General features: G+C 29.7%; 2 protein-coding genes across 6 annotated transcripts; one reads left to right on the top strand and one right to left on the bottom strand.

Moving 5' to 3' along the window:
• The first annotated feature begins 1,713 nt into the window (after positions 1 to 1,713).
• Positions 1,714 to 3,071, top strand: LOC119605391 (cilia- and flagella-associated protein 36). Its single transcript, XM_037958469.1, has 5 exons — positions 1,714 to 1,816; positions 1,879 to 2,084; positions 2,154 to 2,314; positions 2,498 to 2,654; positions 2,728 to 3,071. The coding sequence occupies exons 1-5, from the start codon at positions 1,714 to 1,716 to the stop codon at positions 3,034 to 3,036; spliced, it is 936 nt and encodes a 311-aa protein (XP_037814397.1). The 3' UTR covers positions 3,037 to 3,071.
• Positions 3,046 to 12,399, bottom strand: LOC119605366 (leucine-rich repeat-containing protein 40). 5 transcript variants are annotated; one of them, XM_037958425.1, is made up of 12 exons: positions 12,101 to 12,399; positions 11,756 to 11,928; positions 11,362 to 11,695; positions 7,305 to 7,492; positions 6,974 to 7,177; positions 5,136 to 5,259; positions 4,871 to 5,040; positions 4,414 to 4,811; positions 4,206 to 4,349; positions 3,949 to 4,137; positions 3,603 to 3,794; positions 3,046 to 3,536 (listed from the first exon to the last, which is right to left on the bottom strand). In XM_037958425.1, exons 3-12 carry the CDS (start codon positions 11,615 to 11,617, stop codon positions 3,431 to 3,433), a joined length of 1,971 nt encoding a protein of 656 aa, XP_037814353.1. In that variant the 5' UTR covers positions 11,618 to 11,695; positions 11,756 to 11,928; positions 12,101 to 12,399; the 3' UTR covers positions 3,046 to 3,430. The 5 variants fall into 5 exon arrangements, with proteins under 5 accessions (XP_037814353.1, XP_037814361.1, XP_037814369.1 ...); XM_037958433.1 differs by having other exon boundaries at positions 11,805 to 11,928; XM_037958441.1 differs by having other exon boundaries at positions 11,831 to 11,928.
• Positions 12,400 to 13,884: the final 1,485 nt, after the last annotated feature.

Here is a 13,884-nt window from a genome sequence, read left to right as displayed (position 1 = left end):
AAGCAACCAACTCTAAATTATAAAACACAAATTATAAAAAAAAGAAAAATGAAAAGAAACAAAAATCATTAAAAAATAGTTTTAAATAGTTTTTAAACGAAAATCAAATGGTGTTTTATTTAAACATAAGGAAAACTCGTTTGTTCAAACTTAATAATGAAGTAATTTTTTTAAGCCTTGTACTTTTCTGGGTATTTTCTTCAGTCAGAAAAACTCTATTAGAGAACTTTTTTTCTTTGCAAAATTGACCGTAGTTTTTGGTTGATTGGTTTAGAATCTGAATCTGAACTTTTTCAAGTTTCCTTTCTTAAAAATCAATGACGAAATAATTTTTGTGTAACTCGATATTATCAGTTACCACAAGTCTATAATCAAATATGTTTTTTTTTGCAAAACTGAACCCTCATAATATGTTTTATTTCGTTATCTAATGGTTTAGAATCTGAACTTTTTTAAATACGAATCTGTGGACTAGCATCCCTGAACATATCAGAATGAAGATCCCACATTGTTCTGCTATTCAATTAGAATCGAAATTTTCTTTGTTTGGCAACATTGATATTCTGCATTTCGATTCGACAAGTTTCTGACCTACATAATGAATAGAATTTTAACCTTAAGATAATGATCCAATAGAACAAACGTTTTTAGAGTCCAAAGGGAAGAAGCTTGATATTGAAAATCACTTTCGATGTTAAAGTTCGAAACATTTCGATATTGAATGCCATCATCTGGATAACGTATACGGTAATTTGCCCCCTGATTATAAAGGAAACATAATCACCCCTAGCCTGTATTTCAATCCGAATCAAAATTTTCTCCGTTTGACAATTTTGATATTTTGCATTTCGATTCGAAGCTCCGTTACTAAAATAAAACCAAAATGTAGTTGCGATCGCAATGCAAAATACATACAATCGTAAAGCATTGAAATAAAATTGAGTTGCTTCTTCTTTTTCTTACGATTTCGTTTCGTATCGTAACTGAATGCAGAAACGTAATCGAAATGCAGAATAGGGGTGAATAGTTTATGACTTCTAATATTACCGGAAAAAAATCGAAAAGTTGATTTTTTAGATTTATAGATGATTCAAAAACAAGGTTAAGATATCTGAAAGAGGAACAATCTTTTATTTTGGAGTCAATATATGGGATCAACGATGGAGAGATTCTTAGGGCAGATTCGGATTCAGAGCAGCTCATTCCATTTAAAAGTTAAGATCTGGTTCACGGGTTAAACATTTGTTGGCTTGTCTTATAAATAATTTTACTTAAAGGCGAATTCAGTAATTCGACGCCTGGTAATAAATAAATACCGAAGCCACTTTTTAATACTTTTGTAATGCTAGTTATAACACTTTTTTGGCACATAGTCAAATGGTATAAAGGCTTAACTAGTAAATAATATAGGGTTTATTCACAGAACATAATGACCACATACATACTTAGCCACCAAGTTAAGCAATTAGCTAGAACTTTATTACGACCCTATACTCATATCTTAATAAGTATATATTCACAAGTTACAACTATAATAACCCACCACTTTTACCAAATATAAATCAAAGCAGTTGGCATGGCAACTGTAAAAGGTCAAAACTAAAAAGTTTTCCTAAGAACGAAAATTTCAGAAACCCCTTTAGGAACTACGCAGCACAAGTTTTTTTTTTTTTTAGAAGCAAACAAAGTCTATTTTATAAAAAAAAAACAAAAATGTCTGTCGATGATTCATGGGTATTTGATTCCTTGGTATGTTTTTTACATGGACCTGTTTGGAATGCACCATTGCAAACATTTATAGAAGAGAAATCATTAAGTAAGTTATTATTTTTTTTTATTAATTTTACTATCTATATATTTATTACCTTTTTTAAACAGTATTTGATCCCAATTTACCACTGGATGAAAATAATTCGGATATTAAACAAATACATGATGACTACAAAAATTTGGTGGACTATATGTTGGGCACATTTATGGAGGAAATGCAAATAACACCAGAACAATTTGAAATGGCTTGCATGGAGGGTAAGCAACAGCACAAGGATAATCCTTTTCAATTTCATCAGGGTCTATTCCAACAGGTAGATAAATCTGCAATTGGTATTTTTCTTTATTAAATAATAATTTTATTATTTTAAACTTTTTTAAAGATTTGGGCTGCTAATGATATAAAAATTTTCATACGCATGATGACTCAACGTAATGTTGAATTACAGCTACAGGCCTTAGATTTGATTGAGAAAAATCAATTGGCTTTGCTGCAGGAACACGATAGTTTTGATAGTCCTACTGATAGTGTACATTCACAGAGGTGGGTTTTGTTATTTTTACAAAATTATTTAAAGTTAAATTTAGAGGTTAAAATTATAGATCTAAAGATCTAAAGATTTTAATATTTTTCATTATTAATGATTCGTATGAATCATATACTTCAAACCCCGATAGCGAAGGAATAATGACAAAATCTTTAATATTATTTAATTTGTTTTACCAGCGATAAATTGACAGATGTTGAAGATTTTATTGCCAAGTCGGTGGAAAAAGAAACAGAAACTCCAGAGGCTGCTGTAACACCTGATCAAGAAGATAATGAACAGGAAGTTACCGACAAATTTGAACGATTGAATTTATTTTTTGAAAAAAATCAAAAGGTTTGTAAAGAAATTAATTTCAAAGCAAACATTGAACATGAGGAATTCTTATCATATAAATTTTATTTATCAGATTAATCCCGACGAGATGTTAACACGTCAGGAATACTTACGGCAACAACGCGATAAAATAATCGAAATCAAAAAGAAAACCCGAGCCAAACAACTGCAAGAAACTGTAGCCAAAACATTGACAGCAGCTACATCAACAGCAACAAATGCTCGTCCAACATCCGCTCAAGTGGCACAAAAACTATTGGAAAATGTATCGAAACCCATTGCTGGCTTAGATAAAGTGGATGACACTGAAACCAATACAGCTTTGCAATTGAGAAAAACTTTAGCAAAACGTTTGAAAGCCGAAGTGGTAGAACACAATTAAAAACCATGATTTTTGATAATTTAGTTTCCAACTAACAGTTATATAAAATTTTTATTTTAAAAGTGCTTTTTAAATACAGTTACATACGATAAATACTATTTAATTTTTTTTAACAATTATTTGAATGCATTAAATTATAAAAAAAAACGAAAAAAATTAGTAACTCTCCGATAACAAATGACTAGTTGCTAAATAAAAAAAAATATATAAAAATTCTTTAAGTTTTTCTTTTTGGCAAATTTGAATTAATATTAAAATATAAATATAAAGCGTTTAAATAAACTGTAAAATGGTTTTTTGTTTAATTTTTATAATTTTTAACATTTCTTTTTTAAAAAATCTTTGTTTTGTGCTTTATAGGTTTAGCTTGTAGTGTGTGTGAGAAGTGCAATTTTTAAACTGGTATACGATCTCTTAAATAAGTCATTATGGCATCTGTTCCCTTTTGTAAAGTTTGATGGCGGGGCAATTTAAAAGGATTACCAATGATTTCCAAAGTACTGCAAACAATTTCAAATTATTTTTATAAAATATATAATTAATTAAAAGCTTGTGCTGTTACTTACGTTATGTTTTTCAAATTTCCTAAAATAGGAGGTACTTGTTCAATATTATTGTTGCGCAAATCTAATGTTGCCAGGCGTTTTAAGGCTCCTAAACCACTGCTGCTGGCATCTATGACTTTAATGCGATTATCGCAGGCCAATAGAATTTCAAGGCCCTGCAGTTCATAAACACAATTAGGCAACATTTCGAATCTAAAAAGCAAAGAAAGATTTGTTCATATTTGGTAAGATTTTAGAACTCTTAATAAGTTTAATAAATAGTCCAATAGAGTTTAAAACATTAATCTCTTAAATCTCAAAACATTATCTTTTAAATAGTTTTAACTTTATTAATTCTGCTACTTACTTATTATTTGATATATTAAGCTCTCGCAATGTATTCAAAATGGAAAATTCCTCTGGTAGAGTAGTAAGATTATTGCAGGATAAATTTACCAAACTTAGGCGAGTAAATTGTGAAATAAATGAAGGCACAGCAGAGATAACATTATTGGCAAAAACTAACTCCGAACAACAATTTTTCATCTGCAGTAAACTAAAAGTAAAGAAACAAGTAAATTTCAAATAATTTTTAAACAAAATCATCTCTTAACAAACACTTACCCTTCTGGCAGAGTAGTAAAACGATTACGAGAAAAGTCTACAATATTAACATTTTCCTCACAAGCTGTTGCGAAAAGTTCATCGGGTGCCTCGGTTAGATTTTGCATAGTTACAGTTAAACAATGAGTCTTGCGTAGTTTGTACCTAAAGCGATCATTTTATGAATCAGTTAATAACAAATTTGAATTATTTATATGTAGCTTTATACCTATCTGGAAATACGGAATTTTCTTCACCCAAGCAAGGTGGTCTTCTGGGACTATTTAAACCATCACTACCCATACTGTTAGCTTCAGCATTAGCGGCAGCAGCTGCTGCTTCTAAACCACCAGCACGATCTTTTAAAGTTTTCAATATTCGAACCGTACCACACTGTAGTATATCGCGGCGTATTGACTTAATGGGATTTCCCTCCACCTGCAGACTCACTAGATGTGCCAAAGATGACAGTGAATAGGGTAAATTACTTATAGAATTATTCGAAATATCCAAACGTATAAGACTTTGCAATAGGGCAATTTCATCGGGTAATTGTGTAATTTTATTGTCACGTAAATCGAATATTTTCAAATGTGGCAACTTTGAGCATAAATTCTTGGGTATTTTCTAAAATATTAAATTAAAAACTAAAGTACTTTTTTAAATAAAAATTTCTCAAAACAAACCTCTATGAAATTATTGGAAACATGTAACTCTTGTAGATCACAACCATCAAAGTCGGGCAATTCTTTGATATCATTGTGTTGTACATACAAACACTGTAGTTTACGTAAACTACCCATGTCTTCGGGCAAAGCGATCAGATCATTGTGCATTAAATCCAATTTTTGTAAAGCTTTAAAGTTTAAACAGTTTATTAAAGACTACTAATTCAAATTTAGGTTTATATATTATTTTTTGGATTTATTTTTTTTTTTTTTCACAACTTACAACGCATATTGACTAAGTCGTTGGGCAATTCTTTAATATGATTATAGGCTAGTAAAAGCGTTGTTAGACGCACCAAAAAACCAATACCACCAGGTAATTCAGTTAATTCATTATTTGATACATCCTTTTTTTGTTTAGGTTTTGTGTGTTTAATAATTTTTGAAAATAGAATAATTATAATATGAGATTATAAAATAATGGGTTAGGTAATGAATATGAGAGTATACTTATAGTTAATAATACTAGATTATAGTTATACATATTGGCGTAACCATTTGATTGTGTTTTCAAATGCGAATCATAGACGACACCAGCATGCTTGCACAATATTCATTTTTGGAGAAATTGTATGCAGGAAATATCGTTACGAATAATGTCAATACAAATACATTTGCAAAAGACTAAACCATTCACAGTACAAGCATGCTGACACAATCATAAAAATATCAAATCAATTTTGATACCACACAATCAGATTGTACCACAAGCTCATACATGTTCGATCACATGATTGTGCCAGCATGTCTAGTTTAGTAAATTTTATGAATGTTTTAATTCTTTATTTCAGAAAAAACCAATTTTGATACCACACAATCAGATTGCACCACAAGCTCATACATGTTCGATCACGTGCCAGCATGCCTAGTTTAGTAAATTTTATGAATGTTTTAATTTTTTATTTCAGAAACCCATAACTCAAAATTCAGACGACATGTGCTTCTCCTACAAGGAAGTCGCCGTTCCACAGATACAATCAGAAGGCTAGTACAAGGGAATCAATGCATGACAATGAAAATGTTTGCTGAAATTAGCTTTTTAAGTCTCCTCTCTCTAGATAACCTGGGAACTGTAAAGTGACGACTGTCCCCGCTTCAGCTCTCAAAAGGGACACTAAAGTGTCCACTGATTTTACTCTCGTTTACAAAGTGTACATTCGTGATGAAAGACGAATTAGAGCTAACTATGGAGAGCGATATGTACTCACTACATGGAAAAAGTGTTGATGTTCAACGCCCCTGAGTTATCATCAGCATGTAAGAGTTTCTTCAGCATTTCGCTTTCCTTATTAGGGAAGGCTATGAATATCCCATTGATCAGCAGCAGAAATGAATATCTAGTGAATTTTTTAATATCTCTTTGAATAGCACCAAAGAAACTGAATGTATATCTTCTCGATATCTGTATTAACCAGGTTATCTTTGAAAAAGACAACGAGATAGTCATGGACAAACTGATAAGGGTACCAGGCCAGACAAAGCTGATGCACTAGCCAGAATAAGCGCGATGAAGGGAGATGACATTAAAATATAAATATCTAAACAACAGTGCCTCGCTTAAAAGTGTGAACGTCATTTTGGAACTCCTCTTCTTCAGACACTTAAGAGCTTTGTAAGACAAATGTCAAGAACATCGATGACCAATGAAATTTGAAGAAAATTATAACCCAAGAGATTAGAATATACTAATCCTTGACCTCAAATTTCTTCACCAGATCAGGGTAAACCGTATAAATTCTTTGTCATCTGAAAGACATATCTTTTGGCATCAAAATGAAGGTTCGTTCTTTTCGATACGTTAACCTTAAATTTGAAAATTGTGTTGAAATGTTGAATACGTAAAGGATTAACTTTAAAATCTAAAAAACTGGCAGGAACAGGAACAATGCTACATTTACGAATTATATATTTATTAAATGCACAATTATGCTCTCTATATTATTTAAATAATTATTAAGTAGTATGACCATGAAAATATCCAAAAACAATTTTTATACAATATGTACTAAAGCCAAAATGTTAAAATTAAATAAATATTTTATGAAAAAAATGCTAACTTACCAACACCTCCAGCATATGAAAATCACTAATATCGGGATGAAGTTCCGAAAATTTATTATAAGATAAATTCAAATAACGTAAATCGGGTAAAGTGAAAAATTCAGCTGGTAATTCTTTAATATTATTACGACTTAAATTCAAACGTGAAAGTTTTTCAAGTTTGCCAATTTCTTTGGGTAGAGAAGTTAAGCCATTATCGTAAAGCTGTGAAGTATGTAAAAATATTAAATAACAAATGAGAAACAACATAAAATATTTAGCGGAATCGTTTCGTATAGATAGCATCCTGAAAGATTTACTCTCCGAATTGGAATAATAAGAAAAAACTTACCGTTAAAGTAGTTAAAGAGCATAAATTAGCAATTTTTGGTGATAGCTGAGTTAATCGGTTAGAGCTTAAGTCTAAATTATTTAAAGGTACTTTATTCCACCAAGCATCCTCTTCATTGGCCACCAAGGACTCCAAAGTAACCTCTTTATCATCATCGCCACTATTTATGGTATAAACTTTATCAGGTACTAAAAAAAAACAATAATTAATAAACAAATAATAATAATATTATTATTAAATCATAATTAATACAATTTTTTGCTGGTTCTAGAGAAGGTAATTCAATTTCATCTTTACTATCCGTTTCACTATCAATTTCACTAGCGGACATTTGAAATTCACGTATGTGATAATAACGTCTCCTGGGATAAGGACCACACATACAAAACGATGTGAGTACCTTAGTTTTATTCTTTGTAGCAGCAATTTTGAAGGATATTTTTTTTTAATAATTTATTTACTTTTAATTTATGTTAATACAAAGTTTGTTTTGTTTCAAATGTTACACAGAAACTGTGCTAATATTGTGTAAAATCTTGTATTTTACTTATAAATTATTTTAGTTTTATTGTTAATAATTCATGATTTTGTTAAACCAGGCATGAAATTTAGTTTTTCTTTATATGGCTTTATTGGACGTCATTGTTATTGGTTTTTCTAAAATATTACTACTATATAACGTCTTGTTGTTTACGGTTTCCAGTTTTAGAGTGTGACTTTGTATTAAGTTTAGGTTCACTGTCAAGTCGGTACATTAACATGCATATTTATGATTGTTTGTTTGTACATTTTAAGTTAACGACAGTTAGGTGCATTTGGCATTTTCTTGGCAATCACGACTGACACACTTATGCCAATTAGCAAATAAACAAATCGATTTTATTTGCGGTAGTTAGATAGAATAGATTAATTTGATTATATTATTTACAATTAATTTAAAATGTATATCAGCAAATATGAATTAATGTTAAAATTCAATAAAACCAATAAGCTTATGTTAATTTGTATTTAAAATCTATTCAATTTATGAAAGAATACTTTTCATACTAAATGCCTAGCCAAAACATGGTAATGACTTGTACTTTTCCATTAATACTACATACCGCCTGCATTACTAAGAAGGAGTTCAGTAATGACTTACAAATAACTATAAATGTAAGTTATTCTTTTTTGTTTTCGAATGTTGTTTTTTTTTCACAAAAACGAATGAAAAATTTTTTTTTTGAAAACTAATAGACGGAGTGGACGTAAACTACTTCATTTGCAGACGATCGTAGTAAGTACTTAACTAACTCCCTACTTGTAAGCGAGTGTTTTGAGTACTTAAATCTTATGTCATCACTTTAATCCCATACTTTTAAATGTAAGTTTTTGCTGGGTAGTTTTTAATAGAAAATGCTTGATGAAATGTTGGAAATTTTTGTATAACTATGAAGAAATTAATGAACTTTTGTGATTAAGAACATGTTGTCAGGGATCTTCCATCTTGTTGTCAGGGATGGGTGATTGTGTATGATGTAAAATTAAATTACAAAAAAAATAAAATAAATTTTAAAAATATTTTTTTTAATTAAAAAATGTTTTAAATGGTATCATTTTAATAATTTTAAACTTTAAATAGGCATCCAACGAAGAAATGAACATTTGTGATTAAGAACATCACGTACATATGTTGTCAGGGATCTCCCATCTTGTATTCAGGGAAGGAAGATTAGGGTTCTATAGTTGAAACGAAAAGTCGACTTTTCGACTTTTTTCATTTAGTTAAAAGTCGACTTTTCGACTTTTTGCATTTTATGAAAAGTAGATTTTTCGACTTTTTTCATTTAAATAAAAGTCGACATTTAGACTTTTCGACTATAAGTATTTTAAAAATAGTCGACTTTTCGACTTTTTTCGACTTTTCGACTTTTTTCGACTTTTTCCGACTTTTCGATTTTTTAGACTTTTTGACTATTTTCGACTTCTTTCTACTTTTTTCCGACTATTTTTTGACTTTTTTCGAGTTTTTCCGACTATTTTAGAGTTTTTGACTTTTTTTCCACTTTTTTAAAATTTTTGACTATTTTTGACTTGTTTCTACAATTTTCGATTTTTCGACTTTTTCCGACTTTTTTCGACTTTTTCCGACTTTTCGACTTTTTTCGACTTTCTTCGACTTTTTTCGACTTTATTCGACTTTTTTCGACTTATCGACTTTTTTCGACTTATCGACTTTTCGACTTTCAGACTTTTCGACTTTTATTCACAAAGTCGACTTTTCGACTTTTTTCACAGACGATAGTCGAGTTATCGACTTTTTTGGAACAAAATAGTCGACAAAAAGTCGATTGTTCGATTATTCGAAAGTCGATTTATAGAACCCTAAGGAAGATATTGTGTATGATGTAAAATTAAATTTAAAAAAATAAAAAAATAAACACATTTTTTAAATATTTTTTTAATTAAAAAAAGTTTTAAAGGGTACATAAGATTCGGCATAGCCGAATTTGTTTAATATAATTTTATGCATTTGTTTAGGTTTAACGAAATCGACTATCTTTGACAACATTTTTTCATAAATTTATTAAGTCTTAAAGCTCTGTTTACACTATAAACATCGATAAATGTGATTTTCATTAAAAAGTTGGTTCTTTAAATAATTAAAATTAATGCCAAAAGTAGATCAATAAATTAATCTATAAACAAAAGTAGCTTGAATCTGCAGTCTATGACTTTTAGTATTCGTATTTATTAATAAAATTAAATAAATATAAAACATTCAAATTGTTTAAGTTAATTTAATACAAAAAACTTGTTTTTTTTATTTATTAGTTCTTTAATTTTCAAAATTTAATTTTTTAATTTTCTACTTGTTTTAAGAAATTTATTTATTCCTCTATAACTACACTCTAACTTGGTTAAATTTTTAATAAATAATTAATAAAGTTATTGGTATTATATTTTTTGTATGCAAATAGTGTAGAAAAAGATCTTATATAGCAACGGCAAACAAACTTTAAAAAAATATGTTGAAACCCAGTGACCAAAGTATACACTTTTAAGAGATTAAGATGCGCTGAATCCGAATTTATCCATCGTTGAAAATTTGTTATTCAAAATTTTGAAAAAAAAACATTTGTTGGCTATATTTGAGACGTTATAACAGCGCGGAGAAATACTTAATTATAAAGTTTTTATATCATCAGAAAGTCCAAGATGTAGACATTGAATTATGTCATATCTTCTTCCTTCTTCGAGTATTATTCGACAAATTAAGACATATAAGTTTGTTATAAAATAAAGGCCAAATTTAGTTAAAAAATATTTTTTTTTTAATTTATGGTTGTTTCAAGCTTTAGGTTAAGATATTTCCGAGAAGGAATGAGATATGAAAGATGTTACAGCTTTATTTTACAGTAGACAGATTGGAATTTTTGATTACGTAAAAGATTTTATAAATAAAGATATCTTGATGCTGTCCCAAGTTGGGATAAAATGGGTTTTTATGTTTTTAGTTAGGATATTTCCAAACCCTGATGTAATAGATAAATTCAGTTCCCAAATTCGATTTCATCGCATCCAAATACTTTAGAAAAGTATAGTTAAGTCTCTATTATAATGTATTGCCCTGTGTAGTTAAGCAACTCTTTAAAGTACCAAACATATAATTACTAATTTGTAGCTTCTTTATGAAGGGAAACACTTAAAAATGAACAAAGAAATAACAAAGTAGGTATAAGTGTTCCACATAAATAAAATATACATATGGAATTGTTTTTTTTTTAGTGAAATATGTAAGTCTATTTTTAGAAACATAAACAAGCTGCAATTGTATCTACTAGAAAGTAAAAAACAAATCTATATTTTCAAAATTAAAAACTAAAAAAACCCGCAGTAGCAAGTGATTGCTAATAATTAAATTTGAAACTTGTTACAAGGCGTCTAATGGAATAGACAATCACGTTTTCAATATTATTGTTTTGCCGTTTATGGTCAATAACAATAACAAATTAATGTTAAAAAGGCCACTCATTTAAATGTACTTGAGGTGTATAAATGTTTTAAGGAAACTTACCTGTGGCCAGTCCTCTGCCGGATAAATTAAGGTTACCAGTTTTGCGTGCCAATTTCAGGAGTTTATCTGACAATTCATTATTATCCTCGGATTTCTCACGTTTATGAAAGACAGGATTTAAATTGCGTAAAGTTGGTCGTTGTGAATGGCGAGCCGGAGGTCGCATTACACGTGCTGTAGTAGTTGGAGGATTCTTCTTATTATTATTTTCCTCCTGAGCTCTGGTTGACGGTGAAATACGGGAATTGCGTTGCATTTTGTTGTATAAAAATGTGTAATTTTTTAGTTTTAGTAAATTTTTTCTAGTTTATTATGACCTCCAGCTGCCTTAGAGCTGTGTGTAAATGAAAACACGTATTTATTTATTGATTTCTGTAGATTTGATATATTATACAAATATTCTTCTGTCCGTTTTTTATTATATGATTTTTCAGTATAGTTACATATATTGTTGGTGTTCTCCAATTACCGTTGCTGTCGTCACTTCCGATGATGTTATTTTATAAATTAGAATGTTATACTTTTGTTTCTTTTTTTAATAAAAAATCATATACACCGTGAAAGTGTCTGCAATTGTTGTTGAGAAATAAAATTATTTAACATTAATTAACACTTAAATTAAGTAATAAATTCCATATCAAACAAAAAATTGATATACTATACAATCTTCATCGGTGTCTATATGTAGAGTACATGTGTGTGTATGTGTGTACGTTTGTTCATGAGTTGCACTACTTACCTCCCTCATTTAACACAATTTAATAAATAAAGAAAAAAATTAAATAAAACACACTCTAACCATCCGTCTATCCAGTAAATATTTCAATTGTTTAGTTTTTAAATTGCTTAATAATTTTTTTATTATTTAGTTTGTTGTTATAAAATGTAAATCGTGTTTCTTTTTGTTGTTATTCTGCGTTTTCTTTGTTTTATTTACAATATTTTTTTTACAATTATTTGTTTTTATCGTAATTTTATTGGTTTTTTGTCGGTATTTTTACTTTCTTGTTGTGTATTCCTCCGTTTTATTTTGACATTTAGTGCTCTACTAAAGTGAAATGAAAATATTTAGTGTTATTTTTTAACAATTAATTTGTTTAGTGAGAGTATTAGACAAAGAGCTAGAAAGGGAGAGAAAAACGGAGAATGTAAAAAATGGTTAACAGCTGACTTTAAAATACAACTCTGTTTAAATGGGTGGTTGACGGTGCTAAATTATTTTATATGAAAATAACCGTTAAGTTTGAATATGTACATTAAAACTAAAATGTTATCAGAAATGTAATAGATATGGACTCGTTTAAAGTCTCCATAATTGATATCAAAATGTAAACAGTAGAATATTATAGTATATTGTGGGTCTTTACTAGAATTTAAGAGGATCTTAAGATGGCCGTCCGTTAGTCTATTGACTATTTTATAGTCCAGGCTATAGACTGTACTATATTACAAAACATAGATAGGTCTATAGTCCAGACTATAGACAGTTCTATAGTCCAGACTACATACAGTTCTATAGTCCAGACTATAGACAGTTCTATAGTCCAGGCTATAGACTGTACTATAGCACAAAATATAGATAGGTCTATAGTCCAGACTATAGACAATTCTATAGTCAAGACTATAGACAATTCTATAGTCAAGACTATAGACAATTCTATAGTTCAGAATATAGACAATTCTATAGTCCAGACTATAGACAGTTCTATAGTCCAGACTATAGACAGTTCTATAGTCCAGACTATAGACAGTTCTAAAGTCCAGACTATAGACAGTTCTGAAGTCCAGACTATAGACAATTCTATAGTCCAGACTATAGACAGTTCTATTGTCCAGACTATAGACAGTTCTATAGTCCAGACTATAGACAGTTCTAAAGTCCAGACAATAGACAGTTCTAAAGTCCAGACTATAGACAGTTCTATAGTTCAGACTATAGACAGTTCTATAGTCCAGACTATTGACAGTTCTATAGTCCAGACTATAGACAGTTCTATAGTCCAGACTATAGACAGTTCTAAAGTCCAGATTATAGACAATTCTATAGTCCAGACTATAGACAATTCTATAGTCCAGACTATAGACAATTCTATAGTCCAGACTATAGACAATTCTATAGTCCAGACTATAGACAATTCTATAGTCCAGACTATAGACAATTCTATAGTCCAGACTATAGACAATTCTATAGTCCAGACTATAGACAGTTCTATAGTCCAGACTATAGACAGTTCTATAGTCCAGACTATAGACAGTTCTATAGTCCAGACTATAGACAGTTCTATAGTCCAGACTATAGACAGTTCTATAGTCCAGACTATAGACTGTTCTGTTGTCCAGACTATAGACTGTTCTGTTGTCCAGACTATAGAGTGTTCTATAGTCCAGGCCATCAAGACTAGCAAGTTTTACAGGAGCTAAAATCCCTTTACAACATTTCATCAGTATCGTTCATATAAAGTTCCGCTCTTCTGAGTCCAAATGACAGACCAACTACAAACACGATCGAATCCTGTTTTTGAA

Source organism: Lucilia sericata, unplaced genomic scaffold (genome assembly GCF_015586225.1).
Source record: "Lucilia sericata isolate MDLA Ls3-8-SP2 unplaced genomic scaffold, ASM1558622v1 Contig000015F_arrow, whole genome shotgun sequence".
NCBI lineage: Eukaryota > Metazoa > Arthropoda > Insecta > Diptera > Calliphoridae > Lucilia > Lucilia sericata.
Note: the sequence above shows the minus strand (reverse complement) of the source record. Positions and strands in the feature narration are given on the sequence as shown.

Coding starts and splice junctions, on each gene's coding strand:
- LOC119605391 (XM_037958469.1), top strand. CDS start 1,714: ATGTCTGTCGATGATTCATGGGTATTTGATTCCTTGGTATGTTTTTTA. Junction 1,817..1,878: donor TATAGAAGAGAAATCATTAA/GTAAGTTATTAT, acceptor TTTTTTAAACAG/TATTTGATCCCAATTTACCA. Junction 2,085..2,153: donor ATCAGGGTCTATTCCAACAG/GTAGATAAATCT, acceptor ACTTTTTTAAAG/ATTTGGGCTGCTAATGATAT.
- LOC119605366 (XM_037958425.1), bottom strand. CDS start 11,617: ATGCAACGCAATTCCCGTATTTCACCGTCAACCAGAGCTCAGGAGGAA. Junction 5,041..5,135: donor CGACTTAGTCAATATGCGTT/GTAAGTTGTGAA, acceptor TAAACTTTAAAG/CTTTACAAAAATTGGATTTA. Junction 3,795..3,948: donor CTTAATATATCAAATAATAA/GTAAGTAGCAGA, acceptor TTTGCTTTTTAG/ATTCGAAATGTTGCCTAATT.